The following is a 22,561-nucleotide window of genomic DNA, read 5'->3' as shown; positions in this document are numbered from 1 at the left end:
TAGATAACATAGAAACATTTTATGTCCAGTTCATTTAGTGCACAGTAATAAAGAAACATTTCTAGAATGTGAATTCCGCTGTGAAAAAACTGTATTTTTTTCATGATCACAGTGCACAGTGTTTCTGGAATTTGCTCACGGATATCAGTGTCTGAGCCATTAAAACCTGTATAGCTTCAAATTCTTCTGTGAGTTATTTTTACTGAAGTAATTGAAAAGTGTTTAAGTAATTGAAATATATATTCAAGGGAATTAATTGGGGTTTCTAAACATATAAACCAATCTGTATAATAGATAGAGCTTTCTAGATATATTTTAACATAAGTACTTTCCAAATATTGGTCAATTTATGGTAGTTTTCTGTACAAGAGAATGATACTCAAGGAAATAATCCTTTGTCTATGCCAAAATGGTTTCCTTAAATAAATTAACAGTAGCTTAACAGAGTAACATTATGAGGCAGGCATCCTTAAATTACTTTAATAATGTAACAAGTTTCATATGATTAAAAGTCTGTTCTATATACAAAAGGATTTTTTAAAATTTACTGTTGCTTTTAAGCAATATTAGTGTTTCTATTGCAAGAACACATATAGAAATATGTATTGAACAATTATAATTAAAGCCAAAGTAATAATATTCTTACCTTCAGATCATTTTATTGCCTTATTTGTGGCTTTGATTTCAGTGGCTTCGATTTCAAAAAAAAGTCAGTGAAATTGGACCACAAAACGTCAATAATAAAGACCTCTACTCAATAATGACTTTCAAATGATGTTTTTTTCTATTAAGAGTTTTGTTAATAATGATTATATTTCTAGCATTCCTCACTGTCAATAATAAAAACTGTAAATGCAAAAAATAACTAAAAGGAGAGGTTTAAAATGGCAGGGTAATCGACAAGTCCATAAACAAAAGAGTATCACAAGCTTAATCTTTCTTTTTCAAAACTGATGTTTATGCTACTCTATTAGTAGAAATAAATTAAAAAAGGCAAATGGAAATGTGCAAATGTAAATTAAGATTAGAAAATGAAATTGAGGGTAATTTGAGGCTTAATATGATGAAGGCATAGAAAGCAAATCTGCCACGAATTGCAATTAACAGACATAATCCTTTTTTGAAGGCCAGTACATAGGTAATCATGCCACTATTGTGTATGGATATACTGTAATCAAAAGGAAGTTCTGGGAACAGAATTAAAAATTTTACTTCTAAACTCATTAGGTATCTGTGCATGAGAACTGAATGCTAATGTCTAATTGCAATTATAATTCTAAAGTCTTTTTTTTGGTCTCAGCAGCTTATCTTTACGTGGAAAGTCATAAATTGGCAGCTGTATTCAGGCAAAGTTGTGTATGGACAAGTGTCAGAAAGAAATAAGACATAGTATTTTTATCCCTCTTGAAATGTTAGAAGAGGCTGTATATAGGCTGTTCTGACCATGGTTCATCTGTTACAAGAAGCAGTGAAGGAACAGTATCTATTTTCCAGCATTTCATGAGCTTCCAACATGCAGAAGATGTATTAAGCAATGAGATCAGAGACCACATGCTTAAATTGAATACAAGATTAAGAAAGAATTGGGAAACTTCTCTTTTGACTCCCATATTTGCAGCAAAGCCCCAGCGCAGCCAAAGGATTGCTTTGTGTTTGATTAGACTAAACACACAGGCTTCCCTTTAATAGACTCATGAGATATGTTAACACTGGCAAGAACATACAATTCAAAGTTATAACAAGAAGTAGTCTTGGAGGTTTACTTTTAGTTTTGTTTTTCTTCCTACAGTAGAGTAACACTTCAGTCACTATGAAACTTGAATATCTAGACTTTTCTACCTCCTCACTTTAGTGAGAACCAAACCACTTGTTTAAATGAGAACACCATAATCCATCTGAAGACAAGACCTAAACAGATTTCTTTTTTAAGTTAATATCTACTTTCCTCTTTAAAAAGCACAGTTTAAAAGTGATTAAATGTACTTTAATGTTTCTGCAGTTAAAACTCTTGCAGCCAGGAAAGCTGTTCTCATATTCCCTCATGCTCCTTGCTTAGAGCTGTCCCTTGGTTATCCAGTTCTCCAGGACACATTCATGAGAACAGTACCTGAACTTACTACCCCATGCTCACATATTCATGCCTACAACAGCCTGGGATTTTTTTTCTTGTTCACTGACTGTGAACAGCTTTTAGGATTTTATAGGGCATAAATATTTAATCTTTCTCACTTCCAAACTTTTTCAAGTTTGTGATCAACAGAGTATCCACTGTGTGAATCCTTGTTCTCATGAAGTAGTAATTCTTGTTGTCTGATAGAAAAATAATCATTTCACAGTCTGTAAAGCCCTAAGCAGTGCTGATCAAAGTCATGGTTGTTTGATGACTACAACACAGGCGCCAGCTCTTCCAATATTTAGGGAAGCCATCTGCAGGAAAAAAGACACAAATTAACCGAAAAGGAACAAGCCATGCAAGGGTTTGCCAAAGTGCTGTGTCAGCATTATTCTTTAATAGTCAAAACTAATGGGCCTGTAAACCACTGGAAAAAAACCAAACATACAACCCACAATATCCTAGTATTGTAATTCTAAAGTTACTTACATCTGAAACCTTTCACTTGAAAAATGTGAGAACAGGAAAAAGAAGTGATTTTAGCGTTATCATTAGTTCTGTGAACTGTTGATATGCAAGGGCTTTCTATAATAGGTGACTGTAGAGCCTGAGACAAGGTCAAGACTACCAATATCAAAATTGTATGGTTCTAGTATTCTTAAACAGGTTCAAGTGCTGGAATAAGTTTGGCAGATTTAGACACTATTCAAGACAACACAAGGATGAATACCTTTAGAGGACTGGATCTTGATGAAAGTAACACAGCAGAGTCAGCTTATACAGAATGTAATAGTAATAGTAAAGATAATACCCTATAATTAATGATATATGTTTCCTAACTATCTGTCCAAATGTGGTTATTCATGGGCTGTTTTGTTTTTTTTTTTATGTGGACTGGTGGATTTAGCAAAAGAATCTTTTGAAAGTTATTTCTTATCTGCTACAGAAAGTCATAAAAATGTTCTTTTAATTAATATTAGATTAAAAAGATAGGCTTCTGCATTATTTTTAGACCATATAAGTCTACATTTAAGCTTGACAACAGAAGCAACCCTTTAGAATCATAAAAAACAAACAAGCATTTTGAATATAATACATCTAGCATATTTAAAATGCCTATATGAGGATAAGACCATGCTTTCAAAGTATGTACTTTTCACCAGCTTTAAAGGGAACTTAGGGTGACTAATTCAGATGTAAACATTTACACTGGTGGAGCAAATTACTTCAGGAAGTCTTAGAACTAGTAACAGAAAGTGTTGAAACAATGCTTTGTTTCTTTTTGTCTTTGCTATGGATCCAAGCACTACTGTGATGTAATAAAATAATTATGTCCTACAACCAATTTAGTATTATACCTATTAATTCTTCTGTAGTTAAAATTTAGGACAATGCATGCAATTCAACATTTCAAAACTTCAAAACATTTAAAAAATGACAGTGCTCAAGGCCAGGTTGGACAGGGCCTTGAGCAACCTGGTCTAGTGAGAGGTGTCCCTGCCCATGGCAGGGAGGTTGGAACTGGATAATTTTACCTTCCTTTCCAACCCTAACCATTCTATGATTCTATGAAAATATGGAAGAATATGGAACTGAAGAATGAAATGGAAACTTGTGTCTCTACATAATATAAAAATTTTCCTGTGAAGGATATTCAGGACATGCTCAGTACCAGTGAAAAGTCTAAATCCATTTTGCTACTTTTTATAATGCTTCTTCTGCATGAAGAAAGTTGGAAAAGATTAATTTGCTATAGAAGTGAATCAGGAAAAGAATTTTGTCTAACAATGAAAAAAGAGTATTTATAATGACTGCTTATTCTGTCTTTGACCAATTTCTTAGGACCTAAGTATCCCCTCCTAACACAATGTTTGGTAAAATACTAAGACTAGTTTTACAGCAATGCAACCTCAGATACCATACTTGTATTTCAGAAATGTTTTTGCGTACAATGATCAAAATATGTTACAGATGAAAAAAAAAAAAAATGAAGACTTTATGATTACCCGTGTCCATTCATTAGTTTGAGGGTCATAGGCTTCCATAGTGTTCAGGTATGTTTGACCATCGTAGCCACCTACTGCATATAATTTGTCACCAAGGAGACAGACACCAACAGCATCTCGAGGCATACTCAGTGGAGCCACCATTGTCCATGTATCAGTTTTTGGATCATACCTGAGGAAAGAGAAAGGATGTCCAGATAAGTGTCAGTTCATGCTGACTTTGACCTGAATATAGTCCTTTTTCTCTGGAAAATAAAAATAATTTAGCACCCTATACAAAAATAGGCATCAGACCACTTTCACCTGCACCTTTAAGAGACAGCATTAGATATAAGTTCATTTTTTTGGAAAGAACCAAGTTCTTTCAACACATTTTCTTGTAGTCTAAACTTTATTAACTAGAAGTTGATAATACTACAGAAAGTTGTATATGTTGTTGTGGTTTAAGCCCAGCTAGTAACTTGGAACCATGCATCCACTCACTCACTCACTCCTCCTCTTGTTCTCCCTAGCTTCCAGCAAGATGGGGAGGAGAACTGAAAGAACGTAAATCCCATGGGTTGAGATAAGAGCAGTCCAGTAACAGAGGTGTAATACAAAACTACTACTACTACCACCACCAATAATAATAATTATGAGGGAGAAAATATAAAACTAAAAAAGAGGGGGAAAAAATGAATAATAAACACAAGTGATGCACAATACAATTGCTCAGTACCTGCCAACTGATACCCAGCCAGACCAGACCAGCAGACTGGGTCTTCCAGCTAATTCCCCCCAGTTTACATACTGGGCATGATGTGCTGTGCTATGGAATACTCCTTTGGCTAGTTTGGATCAGGTGCCCTGTCTCGTTTCCTCCCAGCTTCTTGTGCTTCTCCTCACTGGCAGAGCACAAAAATCCTTGATCACAGTAAGCACTGCTTAGCAACAGCTAAAACATTGGATTATTATCAGCATTGTTCTCAGACTAAAGTTAAAAACACAGCACTGCACCAGCTATTAAGAAGGAAAGAACTGTTACAGCTGAATCCAGGACATATACATATGGTTTACAGAAAAAGCAAAACTCTAGGCTTTTGATAGATTCTTTAATACACTGCTCCAGAAAGACTGTGGTGAAGATGTGCTAAAGCAGGGAAACTAAATACAATTGGCATATTTGGGCTTCATGTTTTTCTGGCAAAGAGGTATGCAAGGCTAAACAGAATTCTTATAACTCAATTCTGTCAGCAAAATTGAACTGCACAAGAACTTGGGTTTTTTTTGTAATTGCCAGGGAAATGTCTGAGATTTCTTACATCCTTTATTCTGCTAAAAAACCTGTACATTTCATCTCTATGATAGCTAGGTATGCCCTAAGTTCAGAAGGGTTATGATATTCTTGAAAGTGGAAAGAAAAAATCTAAAATCAAGATGAGAAGAAGGGGAAGAACTTCCTTAAGGTTTTAATAGTTGTTTTGAGCAACATCTGGAAAAGAAAACTGTTTTATAAAATCTTCCAAAATATCTCCAAAATTTTATAATTTTGAAAAAGGAACTAGTTATTTTACCTTTAAAAAAGCTATACAACAATGTAGTTTCCCAGTTTGTGAAGAGCAGACAAGCATTTTATTTTAGAGTGCTTGAATCTATAGGAAACCCTTTATAATTGCATCAATCTTAGAAGACATTAAATTAGGTATGCTAATTACTACTGAACAAGGTTCTGGCAGTAGCCTTTAAAACTCACATATCTGATCTCCTTAGATTTACATAATCTCAAAAATAAAACATTATGTCTGGTTTGACAATCTTCAAGGAGCAAAAGAATATTTGAATAAAGACCATCTTATCAGGTTGTATTAGAATGACAAAATGAGTGAAGCAGAAATTCATTTCTGAAGAAGAAAAGCAACTTAATAAAAAAAAAGTGCCCTAGATATTTACATAAAGTAAAACTTTCAGAGATATGTAAAATAGTTTACTGTGATAGACCTCAGTATCACTTGCTAGTGTTTGGTTTCCTAAATTATTCAGATTATTTTATTTTTTTAAGATGATGAAGTAATTTTGAATGTCAAAATGGACAAACTAAATCACATCCTATCCACCTTATAAATTTATCAATCACTGGGAGGGACATGAGAGGGTTTTTCATGTTTTAGTGGAGTCCAATTAATTCACACCCACTCTATGCAAGATACTAGCCTTACAAGTTTTGATTTGTTAGTCCTAGATTTTAGTCAGGGCGCTAACTGTCCGTGAAGTACATTATCTACATTTTTTGCTATCAGTGCAAAAATACCTAACAAGGAAGAATATATAATGACATTCAGATATCAGTGCACGAAATAGTTTGAGTGGTATATTTCATTGTTACAGTCTTCCCTGAGAAACACAAATGTGATTGTGGTTTGTCTTCAACACCAGAAGGTTTTTCTGCTCAGAGACCAAAAAAATGAAAGAAAAGCTCCCTTACAAGTACCAATAATCAAAAGTAGCTGGAAAGATTTCATACTTATTAATATTGTACCTAGTAGTTTTAATATAAATTTATTTCATTGAAAATTCTGGTCATTGTTCCTTGTAAATAGAAGCCCATGAGAACAGGCCCTGAAGTACAGGCACCTTAGGATTTTTCTGCTGAGTTTTACATCTGTTGGAGATGAGAAGTAAAGCACTTTTCAGTATGTGATCTTTGCGTACATAAAGAAGAGATGGGAATGAGTTTAAGACTGAGCAAAATCATACACGAATTTTGGATTACATACTGGGTAAATAGTAAATGGCAAGCCAGACATTTAAAGATTAAACCCCTCAGAAAAGAAATATACAAATCTCTCCTAGCACCCGTTTTTACTTCTACATAAAGATAAACCAACTGCTCAAACATATCTACTTTAAATTTTCCAAACTGTATATATTTGGAGACTGTATTTTCCTTTTTCTATTTTAAAGCATACAGAAATAGAAAAGAGTCAAACCTTAATTAAACATTTGAAGAATACCTTCAAACTGAATGCTATAAACACTCCAACTGTGCCCTACTACTTTAACAGATATTCTTGAATTTGCAGAGTATCCACCTGCAAAATTCAGGATACTGTAAATGCAGTGTGTTAAGGCTTATATCAACACATCAGGAAGTGGTAGCATTGCTAAAGGGAGCGATGTCAGGTACCTTAAATATAAATCACTTAAGCAGTTCTGTATTACTTCCTTTTTCAGTTATGTTTTTAGAGTTACAAAATACAACTGGACAAAATTTTGCGTTACAAAATTAATCCAGTGCTGATTTTGTTATCTCTGCAGTTTAGTTTATGGCTCTGCATCATGCTTTAAAAATAAAATTTCTTAAATGAGGTGTGAGAAGAGTGGATTTTTGTGTCCATGATAATATCTAATGCTACTGTGAATAAAAGGAAAAAATAAATAACCTTCGAAGAAATTGTCTTCTACAAACATCTGTGGAATCTTTCAAATATATAATAATTTGGCATTTCTTGAGTAAAAACATCTGTTTAATTTAACCATCACTTAGCTAAGAGGGTGATGTTACTGGACATTATTTTGTATTTTAAAAAATACACGTATAGTTAGGTACCTTTCTACATAGTCCAGCAGTCGGGAACAATGGTTAGAAGCAGGAGCATCATGGCCTCCAACTGCATAAAGAAAGCCTTCACATGTTGCTACTCCTACACCTCCTCTTCTCTTACACATAGGAGCACACATATTCCATTTATTTGTGTGAGGGTCATAATATTCCATTGAACTCAAACACGAACTTCCATCCCGACCTCCAACTGAATATAGCCTAAGAAAGTCCACACAAACAAAAACGTTAATGAAACAAGATCTCAGAACTGCTGAAACAAAACCAAGAAGAATCTGGGGTTTTATCTGACATCAGCAAACAGGAAAAAAAAAAAATCTCTCAAAAATCATATGAATTTCATACGATCAGCAAGCATAGATGACTTTTAATATTATTCACACATTCATATACTACTTAGTCCTTTGCCCACATGACTAGAAAGGAAGATATATTCTTTCTGGTACTGGATATTTTCATTCTTTGATTACAGCATATACTGCCAAGAGTCCCATAAGGGATATATGTATTCGTGTCTATAGATCATGTAAGCAGGGTTGCGTCCTAACTGCTCATCATCTGTGAGGAGGAAGTGTAAATGCTAATTTATAATGGGTAATCCAGACAAACAAGAAATATGCAATCCATTTATTATTGTTTCTCCGTTTTTATCATGCATCAAAATAGTGGGAATTAGTCTGACAACTCCTGCTTATCTTGTGTAATTCCTTAATGCTGAACACATTCACAGGCTCCAAATTGTCCCTTCTTAAAAAAAAAAAAAAAAAAAAGGGAAAAATAAAGAAACACTTCTTTGTATGCAATTTGGCTTTGTATGATAAAGTAAAACCCATATGGATAACTGTACTCAGTGTTTGATCTATTCCACATAGAAAACTATGAATGGGACACTCGTGTCCAGAATTAACACTAACTTTAACATGCCTACTCAGAAAGCAAGAAAATGATACCCACCCCCCCCACCCCCCACCCCCCAGGTACTTCATATATTATGAGTTCTGTAAGGAAGTCAAGAAAAACTTCCGAAACTATTTTGAATTCAAAATGGCTAAACTGTGGTGTAACAAAAAAACTGTTTTGTTTAATTATCTGCAGGTAATAAATTTGTTTTCTTCCCTTATAATCGTTCCCAGGAGGAAATAGTTCTAACTGTTCTTTCCCACTATTACCATGCTACATTCATTTCCTAAATGAATCCTTTTGCAGTCTGATGCCTTTTCACCAGTGCCTGGAGATTAACTAAGAAAAGCACAAGCTATTTTAAAATCCAACCACTGAGCAATTTAGGATGCAAAAGCTGTCTGTGTGAAACAATTATTCATTTGAAAGCTTTTACTGTCTTTTTCACAGCTATTTAAGTGTGCATTTGCCATTAAGTTTCACTGGCATGGATGCTGATGAATAATGAAGTACTGTACTACCACTAAATATGTCACTGAAGCTGTAGAGCATTTTGATACTACCTGACTGACATACTAGTGCTCTGACTAAAGCAGCCAAGAGAACCCATACTCCCCCATGAGAGATGCTCAAGTAAATATGCTTTTTTTGCAGCTATTTCTGTGGATACAGCCCTAAGGTATTTACCTTTCTGTATGATTATCAGATATCCACAGGTAGGATTCAATTTGAGATTAAGAAACCTACATGTAAGTGTTAATATGCAGGTGTCTGCTGTGTCTAAATTGCTGTTATGCTCGGGATAGTCAGCTGAGTCTAAAGAACAACCATATCTTCTACTTCAGCAGAGAATTAGAACTGCAGAACAGTACCAAAAAAAAGTTAAACTAGTGATGCAAAAGTATTTACTTTAACATAAACATAAATATAAGCTTTTATATGTAGGTTTTTTTGAAGGATGCTATCCTTATTTTCAAAGATGGGACTTGATTCAGCTGCCCACAGACAGTGATTAAAAGTTATTTGTGATGTCAAGAGTACAGTGGCATTCTCTGTAGGCTGGTATATTTCACAAAGACTACACAGGAGAAACATGCGTAATTACTGGAGGCTTCCCTGATGCAATTCAAATGTCAGTAGTCTATTACTTGTAGATAAATGATCCCTAAAAGTGAATATCATGGTTAACAACCCTGAGAATTCCAGATAGAATTCAAGCGCCTAAACACTTAACACAATTTTTAAAAATGCAAAAAAAACCCCACACTTCTGAAGAGTTCAGTGTGAATAATCATAATCATGATGATACTGAGTTGGGGAAGTGGACACTTTGGAAAGCCATCCTGCAGGAAGACTTGGATAGGCTGGAAGAGTGGGCTAACAAGAAACAGGATATGCAACAAGCACAAGAGTTAGGTCTTGTGCATGGGTACACACAATCCTAGAGTGCAGCACAGGCTGGGACCTACCCGGCTGGGGAGCAGCTCTGTGGAAAGCGACCTGGGGGTCCTGATGGACAATAAGCTCAGCATGAGTGAGAGCATACAGCTGCAGCAAAAAAATCCAACAGGTTTCTATCTTACATCAACAAGGCTGTCACCAGCAGGGATAAAGAAACCATTATCCCACTCAGCACTTGTAAGGCCACATCTGGAGTACTGTGTTCAGTTTTGGTCCCTACCATACAGAAAAGATGTGGACAGGATGAAGAGTATCCAGAGAAGGGCTGCAAAGATGATGCAAGGACTGGGAAGCCTGCCTTATGTGCAAAGGCTGAGAGAACGGGGTTTGTTCAGCCTTGAGTGAAGAAAGCTTTGTGGAGACCTTATCATCATGTTCCAGTATTTAAAGGGTAGCTACAAAGAAGATGAAGATTTCCTTTTTGGAAGGAGTCACATGGGAAAGATGAGGGGTAATGGATACAAATTACTACAGGGAGATGCTATTTGGACGCTAGAGGTAAATTTTCACAATGTTAACAATCAGCCATTGGATTAATCTCCTAGGGAAATGGTGGATTCCCCAGTGCTGGACACAAGGTTCAGCTGAACAGGGTGCTGAGAGATCTAGTCTATGTAATGCTTTTCCTGGAAAAGTTGGACCAGATGCTCTTTGAGGTCCATCTCAACCTGGTATTCTATGTTTCTATGTGTTTTCCCTAGCCTAAACACCCACTATTTTATTTTTTCCTGACATGAAAAGTTTTCACCTATTCCACTGTCTTTCAACTGAAATAATTCTGTAAGATATTCCCACATTTAAAATGAAGCACACTTTTTCATTCCTCTATCACAATTGAGACAGCTAAAGGCATTTGTGAGTTGCTGACAAAGAGACAGCAATTGCTGCTTAAAAATGATAAAAGTTCCAGTCAGCAATTGGGATCACCTAGTTTTTGTTAAAACAATCCATGTTATTGAAAGCAAACCAAAATTAATTCCCAATATCACATTTTGGAACTATCATTTTAGAGTTTATTTTGTATCTTTGCAAGGAATAGATCATAAGACAAACACTGAAATTTAATTTCACAACGGTCTAATGCTGACAAAGAAAAGTTAGAAATTGAGTAATTGCTTTAAAGCTCTGGTTGTGGATAAGCCTGATCACCTCTGACAGGAATTGCTTCCCCTTTTCATTCAAATTTCCTAATTTCCTAATCCATAGACCCAAAGGTCCAAAATGCAGAACAACTCTACAACCACTACTGAATATTCAGACTACTGTTCAGCTAATCAAAACTTTAAGAATATTTAATATTTATAATTCTTACTTCCTCCTTAGTGCTCAGCGTCCTATTTTATTAGATAACTTCAAACAAATCATTTTTTGCAGCTTAGTCTTGGTAACAGTTTATAGTAAAATTTTCTATAGGGAGAAGTATAATGTATTTCTCTAAGAAAAAGCCTGAAAACCTGTCATTACTGATTACAGATTGTCCACCAATTGCAAGGGCTACACTTATGCCTCTTAACTATGTTAAGTTCTATCATTTCAGTTACCAGATGCCACCTCTGCTCTGGATGATTTGTTGAAAATACTTGTAAGTAAGCTTTCATCTTAATGTGCTTTCAGAATTCAGAGATGAAGGATAATCCACTGAGTTTGAATTAAGCAAAATCAAGTCCCTCAAATTTTTCTTTGTTAGTTTCACATTTTTAATTTATAAGGCTATTTTAGTAATTTTACATTAGTAGTACTTCATTTAGCATCAAAACCAGCTCATTTTTTTTTCTATTTCTTCCAGATTATTGGTGTCTGTAGACTTCTTGTAATTGTAATGTCTCTTAATAGTTTTTGAGTACCTACAGCAATGTAAGATTTATTTTCAGCACTGCATGATTAAAATGAAAGCTTGAGAAATAGTCACAATCATGATCATGTAGCAGTCATATTTTATTTCTGAGTTGGGAATATTAGTTTAACTGAACTGAACCTCATTGTGTATCCCACCAAAACTGTTGGGATTTCTATTATAATTATCACTCACTATTTAGAGTGGAAGATTGACAAGAAAGCATCCAGTACTGAGTACTTTTATCTCCACTGATCACAGTGAAAATTTTGCCTGTGGAGATGTTATAGAATTCTATTCCCCAGTGGTCTATACTTCAGTTTATTCAGCCACTGAGTGCAGATGTGAATTTAGAAGAAACTCAGTCTCCTCTAAGCTGGAAATCTGCAGGCTTTCATCACTTCTTTTTGTATTAAGATGATAAATATTAATAAACATTTATAAATATACATACAAATATATGCATAAAATGGCTAGAAAATGCAGTAGCGGTTACAAGGTAGGGGATGTTAGGAGAAATCTGATCCAAATTACCGGATGCAAAAGAATTTTTCTCAGTTCTATCACTACAAACCTTTGATAACTAATCAGAAAATCCATTTTTAAATTCAGTTTGACAAGTCAACCTCAAAAGACCAGGTTGTCTTTGATGTGAGGTAGTATTGCTTGAATCACGCCTTTGCTGCATTTCTTAACAAGGTTTTACCTTTCAAAATTCTTTCAATGTGAATATCAAAGACTATACCCAGTCTTTTGCTTAGGATCCTTTGTGCCCTTTTCTGCCTTTTCAGTATGTGTGAAAGAGTGTAAGAATTACTCTAGCACAAAGGATATCTCCCTGGTAGAAGTGAGGGGAAGGCAATTTCATTAGTGCTGAACTTCTGTACTGCTCAATCAGTCCACTCCTGATCTAGGAATCAGATTATAGGACAGGAAAGATAGCAATCCATGTTCACTGCTAAAAGTTAAAGAATAATTTTCTGAATGGAAAGCATTAATGATATCCTGTTTCTGTGTATAAATTTTGAATGGTATTTCATGCATTTGGTTCAGTAGCTGACTAAGTTAGAAATACATATATTCTAAAAAAAATAAAGATAAAACAAATTATAGAGTAAGAGTAAGTTCCTGCAATTAAAGAAAGAGTAACTACTGACAGAAAATGCCAGGGAACGGGGCGGGGGAGAAAGAAGAGTTAGAAATTATAGTTTCCTAATACAAAGAACCTGTTTCAAATCAAAATTATCTAATCTAATCAAAATCTAATCAAAATTATACAGGCTACATTACCTCTGCAAGACCAGTGACTGGATGCAGACTTCACCACTTAAAAATGTTCATGACTTTATCAGATTATAATTTCGTTAAGGCAAAATAGTCTTTGTAAGTTAATCATTTACTACAGCATGAGTTTAAGGCCCTTTGTTTGCTTTCTGATTTATCAAAAAAGATACATTGACTGTCAGTAAATGAGAATTTATTGAATTCATAGAATCATAGAATCAAAGAATAGTTAGGGTTGGAAAGGACCTTAAGATCATCTAGTTCCACCCCCCTGCCATTGGCAGGGACACCTCACACTAAGCCATGTCACCCAACAAAAGCACAAAATTACTTTGTGCTACACTGAGCAAATGTATTTACATATTCATCTTTTTTTAAGTTTCATAATTTTAGACCATACAGATGTTCCATTTTGTTCTGTCTCAGTATCCATTTATTAAGGAACTGTGTCTAAAATGTTAAAAAAAAGTGACACCTTTTCGAGTTTCTAAAGTTAAGGAAGAATATTCTCAACATTTGTCCCTTTTTTCCTATAGCAGGAGGCAGAATAATTGCCTCTGTAAGAAAAGAGCTTGATCAAAAGCAGCAGTTAATAAACAGCACATGTATAAAACATCAGTGGTGTCAAAACTGTCCTAAAAGAACCTGAAATAGCTTCTACAGGATTTAAATTAAGCTGTAAGTTTATTTATAGGACAAATTACATATGGAGTAAAATATAGTAAGAACAGAGACAAGATTTAAAGATTTTCTACAAAAACATTCTAAGGCTAATAACTTGTGAGCTAGTCTTTGAAATAAGTTTGTCATTCTTCCCACTGCCAAAGGGTTTTATAAAATTAGTTACAGTTATAAAATACATAATAAGTAATTAATATAATAATAAGTCAAATTTCATTATACTCTTTAGTTGGGTAGATAATGAAATATCTGTTATGGAAACAGTCGTGAATTTTTATTACAAGGAAAAACACTGCTGTATTTCAGTATCAGGCAAAATACCTGTATCATTCAGAAAATCATAGAACGGTTAGGGTTGGAAAGGATGATAAGATGACCTAGTTCCAACCCCCCTGCCATGAGTCAAGCACGCCTCACACTAGACCATGCCACCCAAGGCTCTGTCCAACCTGGCCTTGAACACTGCCAGGGATGGAGAAGTTACTTCTCTGAGCAACCTGTACCAGTGCTTCACCACCCTCACAGTAAAGAATTTCTTCCTTATATCTAACCTAAATCTCCTGTTTAAGTTTGAACCCTTGTCCTATCACTACAGTCCCTGAGGAAGAGTCCCTCTCCCTTTCAGATACTGGAAGGCTGCTATGAGGTCTCCAAGCAGCCTTCTCTTCTCCAGGTTTAACAGCCCCAATTTCCTCAGCCTGTCCTCCTATAGGAGTTGCTTTAGCCCCCTTATCAGACCAATACCAATTTATAAGTATTTGTTTGTAGTCAGTGAGAGGACTGTGGGCAGAAACCAAGAGGTATGAAAGATACTCTCTCTCTTTACATGACTATGATTATGTATGCCAAGTATCATATTTTTCTTAGTTCAAACGGATTGGTAAAAGAATAATTGAATCATCAATAAGTCACAAAAACAAACCCTCGAGCGAAAAATGTCATAAAAAAACCCTGCTCTGATGGGAGATATTACTGTTTCAGGCATACTTTCTTATCTAGTTAGCCTGGCATGAAATTTTGTAGTGTTACTTCAGCTTTAAAAATCACAATTACAGCATATAAATACTTCATTTATCTAATAATACTGAGCCAGTTCCCTAGCTTTTACTCAAGTATGAAAATTATCAGTGCATTACAATTATATGGATGACTTGAAAAGAAGTCTTAGACCAGATCATTTAGTCTGTGACCTTCACAATGAACAAATCCTTCTCAATTCAATGATTTCAACCAGTAATGAAATATTCAGCTGAAGTTGGTCCACTGAGTCAAAAGACATTTCCTTTTACCTCAATATTAGTTATTAAGAAGGTAATCAAGTTTCAAATTAGGAAAATAGAAATATCAGTTAACAGTGAAAATTGCTTCCTTCAGGTCCCAGCATATAAATACTAAATACTCTTTGAGACATGCTGGGATTCTTATTTTTCATCTCACATTAAATATAGTAATTAAAACCCAGGCTTTCAGAATAATTCAGAATGTGGGGTGCTAATATCTTTTGCTGTTTTGACTGCAAAACATGAGAGATAAGACAGTGATACATGAATGCTTTTTAAAAGTCTCTGGTTAATTCAGGGAGCTGCATTATTTAAAAATTGGCTGAGAATCTTTCTAGCTGTTATCCACACTGCCTCCCACTGTCTAGATTGGTATATATGTTACATTTAAAAATTTAGGTTAGACGGAGTGACCCGATTGTCTTTGGCTGTCAGGTATTAGGACAGAGTAAGGTAATGAACTGTTTGCTTGGTCAGAAGTACCCTTACATGCCCACATTAATGCATACCATACCATGTTATGTTCATCATCTATATGGAATTTGTGGTTCATTACAAAAAATAGAAAAAAAAAAGAAATATGTAGTAGGGAGAAAATGTTTCTTATTATAAAAAGTGAATGGCAGACCTTACAGTAAATGCTAGATATATATCAGTCAACAGTCAGCTAGTCCAACAGCCTTTTTGTGTGGGTGATGAATGAAGAAAAGAGCATGGCGGAGCTAACACACTAAAAGATGTAGATGTGCTGTAAACATGTGAAACAGAAATGTGGCCTAAGCATCTGGAAGTCTGACCATGGTGCATCAAGATAAAACAGGCTCAAGTTCTCACCCTGCAATGCAGCTATGTGTTTAGCATCTCCACATTTACTTTCACTTTGGTTCTAAAGAGCAATACATCCTAGCTGAATATGCTTTTGCCTTGGACTGTAGGAAAAATACTGCATTTACTGTAAAGTTTCACGATTTTTCATTGTTCTCTTAGAAAAGTCACATACATTTACCTAACCTATACCTGTTCTAGCCATTTTTAAGTCTAGCCTAGACACATAAAATGAGCTAAAACCATACAGAAACTCCTGTTTTACAGGCTGGATCCAAAATATCAAGTCTTGCTTGAAAGAAGGAATATTATACATATTGAATTGAACTGCACATTCACTCAGCTTCATGGGATCCCCAAATAGTAAATATGAATTTGTGTGCAAAAGCACAAAAGATCAGACAGGGCACTGAATTAGTAATAAGCTTTAATGATTCTGCTGAAAGAAAATGCCAGAGATAGTTTATTATATGATGTATAAAAGGCAAAGAAGCAGAACTCCTGGAGGAGGTTGTAATCAGCCACTCAATTGAGTTTTGTAAGTGGTTATATGAATGTAATACATTGCTAATTCTCTTGTGCCAAACATTGAACTGCTTTAAGGACTTTGTGGAATTATTAATCTATGCCTCTCTGAGGTCAGTACACAGCAAATATATTCCTGAGTGACTAACTAGAAGACGATTCTGAGACCCTTTTGTGTGCATGCACAAATTTGGTTTGAATTTGCTGTTTTTCTGAAACAACCTAAACTTTCTGATGTTCACTTTTCAATAATCCATGACACTTGCAAGGGACATATTAAACTAAAGCAACCGCTATTTAACGCAGGCATATTGATCTAAATAACACAAGTTTAATTCCAGCTTAATCTCATTAAATGACCTGAAAACAAAACATTCCCCTGCACATATGTCAGCATCTTTATTGACCAGGTCTCTGTGTTTCCCATTCAAAAAGAAAAAGAAAATAGCTGCAAAATTACTGCTAAGACAGTAATCCAGTTTATGGAAATCTATTTCTAAATGAATGCAGCTATTGCAAAACTGATGGAACTGACGGAATATAACTGAACATAAACATATAAAAATAAATTTTTTAATATACATGTTATTAAAGTGTCTCCACCTAACAAATTAAATTCAAAATGAAACAAATGAGTTTGCATGGGTGTGAAGGGACAAAATACTAAATACCTATATACATATGTATCCAAAAGACAATCACTGGTACACTCTGTTTCTACGAATTCTTAAGCAGAATTGGGAGAATGTAGAAGCCATTCTAAATTCTATCTAGTCAAGTGACAGACAAAATCTGATACCAACTGACAATACATAATTTGTGTTGCTTTTCTTTGGTATGACAGGCATTTTTGATAGCCGTGTGACCCCTTATTTGAACTCTGAACTTCCAGTTAAACTTTCTTCAATATGCATGACCAGCATTAAACAGTGTTCATAAATATTTCCCCAATGAAAAAAATTTTCTTTATTCTTCAGTTGCATTTCCTTTTTTCACAGATTTCTTCTAGTGTTTTTGTCTGTATTAACAAGATACACATCCTTTTTTCCTCTCTTCTGCCACTTACTACCATGCATTTTCTTCTAAGAAAAGGAATATGAGTGAGCTTTAAAAACATGAGTAAGCATAGAAAGAAACAATACATTAAGAACTAATGAGAAGTTACTTGCAAATTAATAAACTCAGAGCCAAAAGAGATCAGAATCTAAGTTTTTTTATTTCCACCATAAGCTTATACAAAAAATACAATTTTCATCCAAATTTCTGGGAAAAGGTATCATTAGTTTTTTCTGCTTAAAATGGCTTTAACTGGAAAATCAAAGAAGCAGACTATAGAGGTATGGAAGATCACAAATGGAATATTTTTTAGTGTTAAAAAAATAAAAGAAAGACTATATTATTTCAAGCATTAAAGAAGCTCACATTTGAGATATTTAGCATACAGTACCTGTTTTATGCGAAGTGCCCAAAGCATGTGGGAGATACACACAGATAATATTTTCTAACTCTCTCACTTCAAATATAGTTCAACCCTGATGCAATTTATTTATTTAATTATTTAATTCAGTGGAGAAGAAAAGAAACATATGGAATAACCAGGAAAAAACTCCTCAGATCTTCCATACTAAAGTAGTTTCTCCATTACTTGTTTCTCTTTGAGGCATCCATTTCTAATACCCTTAACATTTATTAAAAAAAAATCCATAATTTCTTGGCTATTTCAAAGCAAAAAGCTCAGATGAGAAATGCAGCATGTGTCAGCTCTGTGGAACAGCAGTGCAGTAAGTATAGCACCAGAGTTGAAAGTTTCACTCCTTACATATGTTTCCAAGTGTCAGTCCTTGGTATATGGGACATTTTAAAAATTTGGTTATTTGGATTAAAAAGAGTAAAAAACAGTAATATCTTTGCCATTTGCTTCATTGAACCCACTACTTTTCAGGTTTTAGCGGTGTCAGTTCTGCCTTTGTGAGAGAGTTAACATCTCCTTTCATTTAAAAGTGTTCATGTAAGTCATTCAAAATTCAATTGAACATCTATCAACCAAGAAGCATTGATAAATACATGATCAGCTGAGTAAAAGAAACATACCTGGAATGTATATACATAATCATATGCAGCTCCTCATAATTTTAGATCTATATTTGCAGGATTATTTCTCTAGATCTCGTCTCTGCTAGTTTGCTGCATGGCTCATGCACTATTGAAACAAGATTCTTTTAGAGTAACAGCATTATTAAAGCATCTTAGTCCATTTCATCTACTCTGGAACATTTCAATGGCACTGTGATTTAGTAAGAAAAAGCAGTGGCAATTAAGCTTCAGTGGTTTGCAGATGATTTCACAACATAAAACTAACTTCTAATGTCACAGATGAGAAGTAGATCATCTGCGTATATGATACCATGAATTAAACAATGCAATATTAATAATGAATGCATCCTATAAAGCTTATTTTAATCCCAAGTTACTCTGCAAATAAGACACAAGTATAATATGACAAAGTCGTAAAATTAGTTAGCACTTTTAAAGCCTGTAGTTTTAATTAATTTCAGATTCAATTTAAAAAAAAAGATATCAGTGTATTGTTGTAACAATAGGATTATGGGCACTTTGTCAGGCCTCCTGCTGCTGCTACAGACAGATACACAATCTCCTACTACCTAGGTCTAGTAACAGCTGTTTGTGGGCTACATTAAGCTCCTTGCTTGACTTTTATATTCAGTGATTCTTACAGTCAGTGGAAAGAATTTGACAATCCCAGAAATCAATTCTGCCTATTTATCTCAAGCCTGTATCTTAGGAGTGATAAGCACCATCTAATAGAGAGGATTTTTTTTTTTTTTTTTTAGCCAACTATGTAATGAAAACTTGATGATCTGAAACTGGAAGAGATAGGGTGGGTAAAATTTAGTAGGTTGTTGAATTGCATAACATATTCTACCAGGAAACCCTATAGCCTTATTGAATCCTTTTTCCCCCCTATATATTTTTTTATCTTAAGTTTTATCAAATATTTTTTTTAATGTCCTCAACATTTAGTCTATCATTCCATCCCACATCTGCGGCTTTTTCTGATCCATTCCTTCTTGCTGTTCAACAGCAATACAGTATGAGGAAAATGCTATTCCAGAAATTTGCTAAGGGATTCTTCACTGACTGCCCTTTATTTATGTTCAGTTGTCCACAGTGGGATTCATATTCCCCTCTTAAACATCAAAACCACAGAAGCCAGAATCTGGGATAGAGTCCTTAGTTTTCCTATATAGTTAGGAGAGAAAAATGGGCACTTAGCACAGTTCATGCTGTCCTAACATATATGTCTAAAATAAGTAAGACAAATGCTTTCCAAAAGTAGATATTTCTTCCATTGACCATAAGGTGAGTTTAGGATGATTGGCTCAGCTATAGATGTCTATACAAAAATATTTGAAGTTAGATGTGATGAATTTCTCTCTATCTCTAAATTATTACAGTTCACAGCATATTTGTTTTAGCTACATTGCTAAAAGCAAGTACTTTAAAAGTGATAAGACACACATAATATCATGTTACTATGAGTTTTAGTAAATGTCACAAAATTTTTAAAAGTGAAAGTTATAAAATGGAAACTTAGAATCTGAACACAATTAGAATTACAGGATTGAGGTAGTTTTACTGTTTTGACATGAGTAAAATTTCTGTTTACTTGTTGTGTGAATGCAGTCGCCTTAAACAAAGTTTTCATGGATCAGTGTTTGGCCGAACCAAGGTGCAAAATGCCTATAGAACTGGGTACATGACTATATTAGATGGACAAACTCAGCTGGTTAACTAGAACTAACATATAAAACATATAAAAGTCAGAGTAGTCAACTAACAATTTTTCCTGAACTGATTTATAGCATACACACTGAAATTTCAGGTCTATATCTTACGAATTTCATACTAATTTTTTAAAAAATAATACATAAAATATATATTACTTTTTTCAAGTAAATGTAAGAGCCAAGGTATAGGAGGGTACGCACAACTGCGCTACATTTATTTTAAACGACACTTTCTGTTGCAATACGCTAAAAGCTATTTACTACTACGTGTAACAGGTTTTCATCCCTCTATGAAATGTGTTTCAACCATGTAAGAACACCCTACTCACTTGCCATTTAATGCTGCTACTCCAACAGTGCTTCTGGCAATTGACATACTTGCCACAAATGTCCACTGCTGACTTTGAGGATCCCACCTCTCAACCGTATTCAAATAACTCCAACCATCATGTCCTCCCACTGCATATATAGGCCCTTCAAGCACTGTAACTCCTAAAACGGAGGAGAGAGAGGATAAAAGTATGCTTTCTTTATTAATAGTAAAAAAACAGTTTTCCAAAACACAGATAACAAAAGAACTTGCATATTCAAAGTGAAAATGGATGCACAAATTTGAGATTGATTAATTAAGGATTAACAAACATGAATAAAATTAATGCCACTCCACATGACTTTATGAAAAATAGGCCTTCTCAAAGAAATCTAATTTGATTCCTTAAAATAGTCGTTAGATTCATAGAATAACCTGCCAATGATGTGATAGTCTTAGATTTCTATATAGTGTTTAACTTACTACATCATGAATTATCTCTTTAGAATATCACTAAAGCACAAAATAAATAAATAATGGACTGGGTACCAAAATGATCTCAAATTTTTGCAATCTAATGGAATTGCTTCTACGAGAGTTCCATAGGGAAGAGAAAAAAGAGGAACCAAAACAATATATTCAAAGGCTTCAGCAAGTCACTTACAGTGAGAAACTTTAGCTGCCTCATCAATTTACCTTTTCAAAAAAGGAAATAAAAAGAGACTGGGTACCTTCACAGGAAAGGAATGTTGGATATATAAGAATTCTTTTATCTAGTGAAGGAAATTATAAAAAAAGTAAGGTATGAAATTTGAAGTAGGAATAATTTAAATAAGAAATAAACTTTTAACTATGAGGGTTTTTGAGCACCCATTCCAAGGAACTGATGAATCCTCTATCACACAGTACCTTCAGTTAAGCTTAGAAGGCTCTGGAAGATTAAGTAATTGTTAAGCACAATTTGTTACAATACAGTGAGCTCAGTAATTCCATTCTATGAATCCATGATTCCAAATAAGTATTGTTCTGAAAAAAATCTCAGGCTAAATTGAATCTTATTCCTAAGTCAGTGTCAGTGTGTTGCTTTGATTTTTTTTACACTCCCTTTCACGATTTAAACTCATCAAAATCAAAAACCAGTCAAACGTTAAAGTTTCAGAGAATGGGTTTATTTATTTTTTTACAGAAAACTATCCTTGATGTAGAGCAATGTAAAGTTACCGCTAGAACTGTGTCTTGTTCTATTTCAGAAAAGGAATTCATTCAAGGCATAATTTGACTTTAAAACCATAATAATTGAGGACTTTGACCAGCTCTCATCTCGATGCTCACAGAAAGTATTCCTGAACTTTGTGTGTTGGTTTTGGGGGGTTTGTTTGTTTGTTTGTTTGTTTGTTTTTATTTATTTATTTGGGAGGGTGTGGTAGTTTTTGGTTTTGTTGTTTTGTTTTGTTTTTTTTTTAGGGGGCGGGTTATGCTAAAGAAAGAATTTAAAAATCCTGCTAATCTTTACTGAAATTTTTCTTCCTATAAATTATGAGCCTTATCTTTCTCTATAGAACCTTCTGTGAATTCATTCTCCAATTGCTTCTGGTATGAAGTGTCTTGCTTGTAGTTGTTTTTTATTCAATCACATTTCAGCTATAATTTTTCCAGAATATTAAGGTGAGTATTAAATTGAACTCATAATCAGTATCTTACCTCAGAATGCAATCAGTAGCAAACATGTGGGAAGACATTCTAGTATTCACATAAGGAATCAGGAGGTAATATGTTGCCATTATGTGGGTTTTTATTTTTGTCTGTTGTTTTATTTTTTTATTATGTTTTGCAGGAGGTATTTTTTGGTTGGTTGGTTTGGTTTTTTTTTTTTTACTCTAATATCTAATATCTAATAGGTATAAATGTTCTTAAATCCTGAACAAACAGTTTTAC

The 22,561-nt window shown here is 34.3% G+C and overlaps 1 protein-coding gene across 1 annotated transcript in view; it reads right to left on the bottom strand.

The window, feature by feature from the left end:
* Positions 1-1,642: 1,642 nt before the first annotated feature.
* Positions 1,643-22,561, bottom strand: part of KLHL1 (kelch like family member 1) — a 213,955-nt gene continuing 193,036 nt past the window's right edge. The window contains exons 8-11 of the mRNA XM_061445293.1: positions 20,646-20,808; positions 7,706-7,918; positions 4,120-4,291; positions 1,643-2,427 (exon numbers count right to left, since the gene is read on the bottom strand). Of these exons, the coding sequence (XP_061301277.1) occupies positions 2,368-2,427; positions 4,120-4,291; positions 7,706-7,918; positions 20,646-20,808 (608 nt within the window). The 3' untranslated portion in view covers positions 1,643-2,367. The remainder of the gene's footprint in view (positions 2,428-4,119; positions 4,292-7,705; positions 7,919-20,645; positions 20,809-22,561) is intronic.

This window comes from Pezoporus flaviventris, unplaced genomic scaffold, assembly GCF_033815535.1.
Source record: "Pezoporus flaviventris isolate CSIRO_AGI_PZ_B2104156 unplaced genomic scaffold, CSIRO_AGI_Pfla_v1 ptg000003l, whole genome shotgun sequence".
Taxonomy (NCBI): Eukaryota; Metazoa; Chordata; class Aves; order Psittaciformes; family Psittacidae; genus Pezoporus; species Pezoporus flaviventris.
Note: the sequence above shows the minus strand (reverse complement) of the source record. Positions and strands in the feature narration are given on the sequence as shown.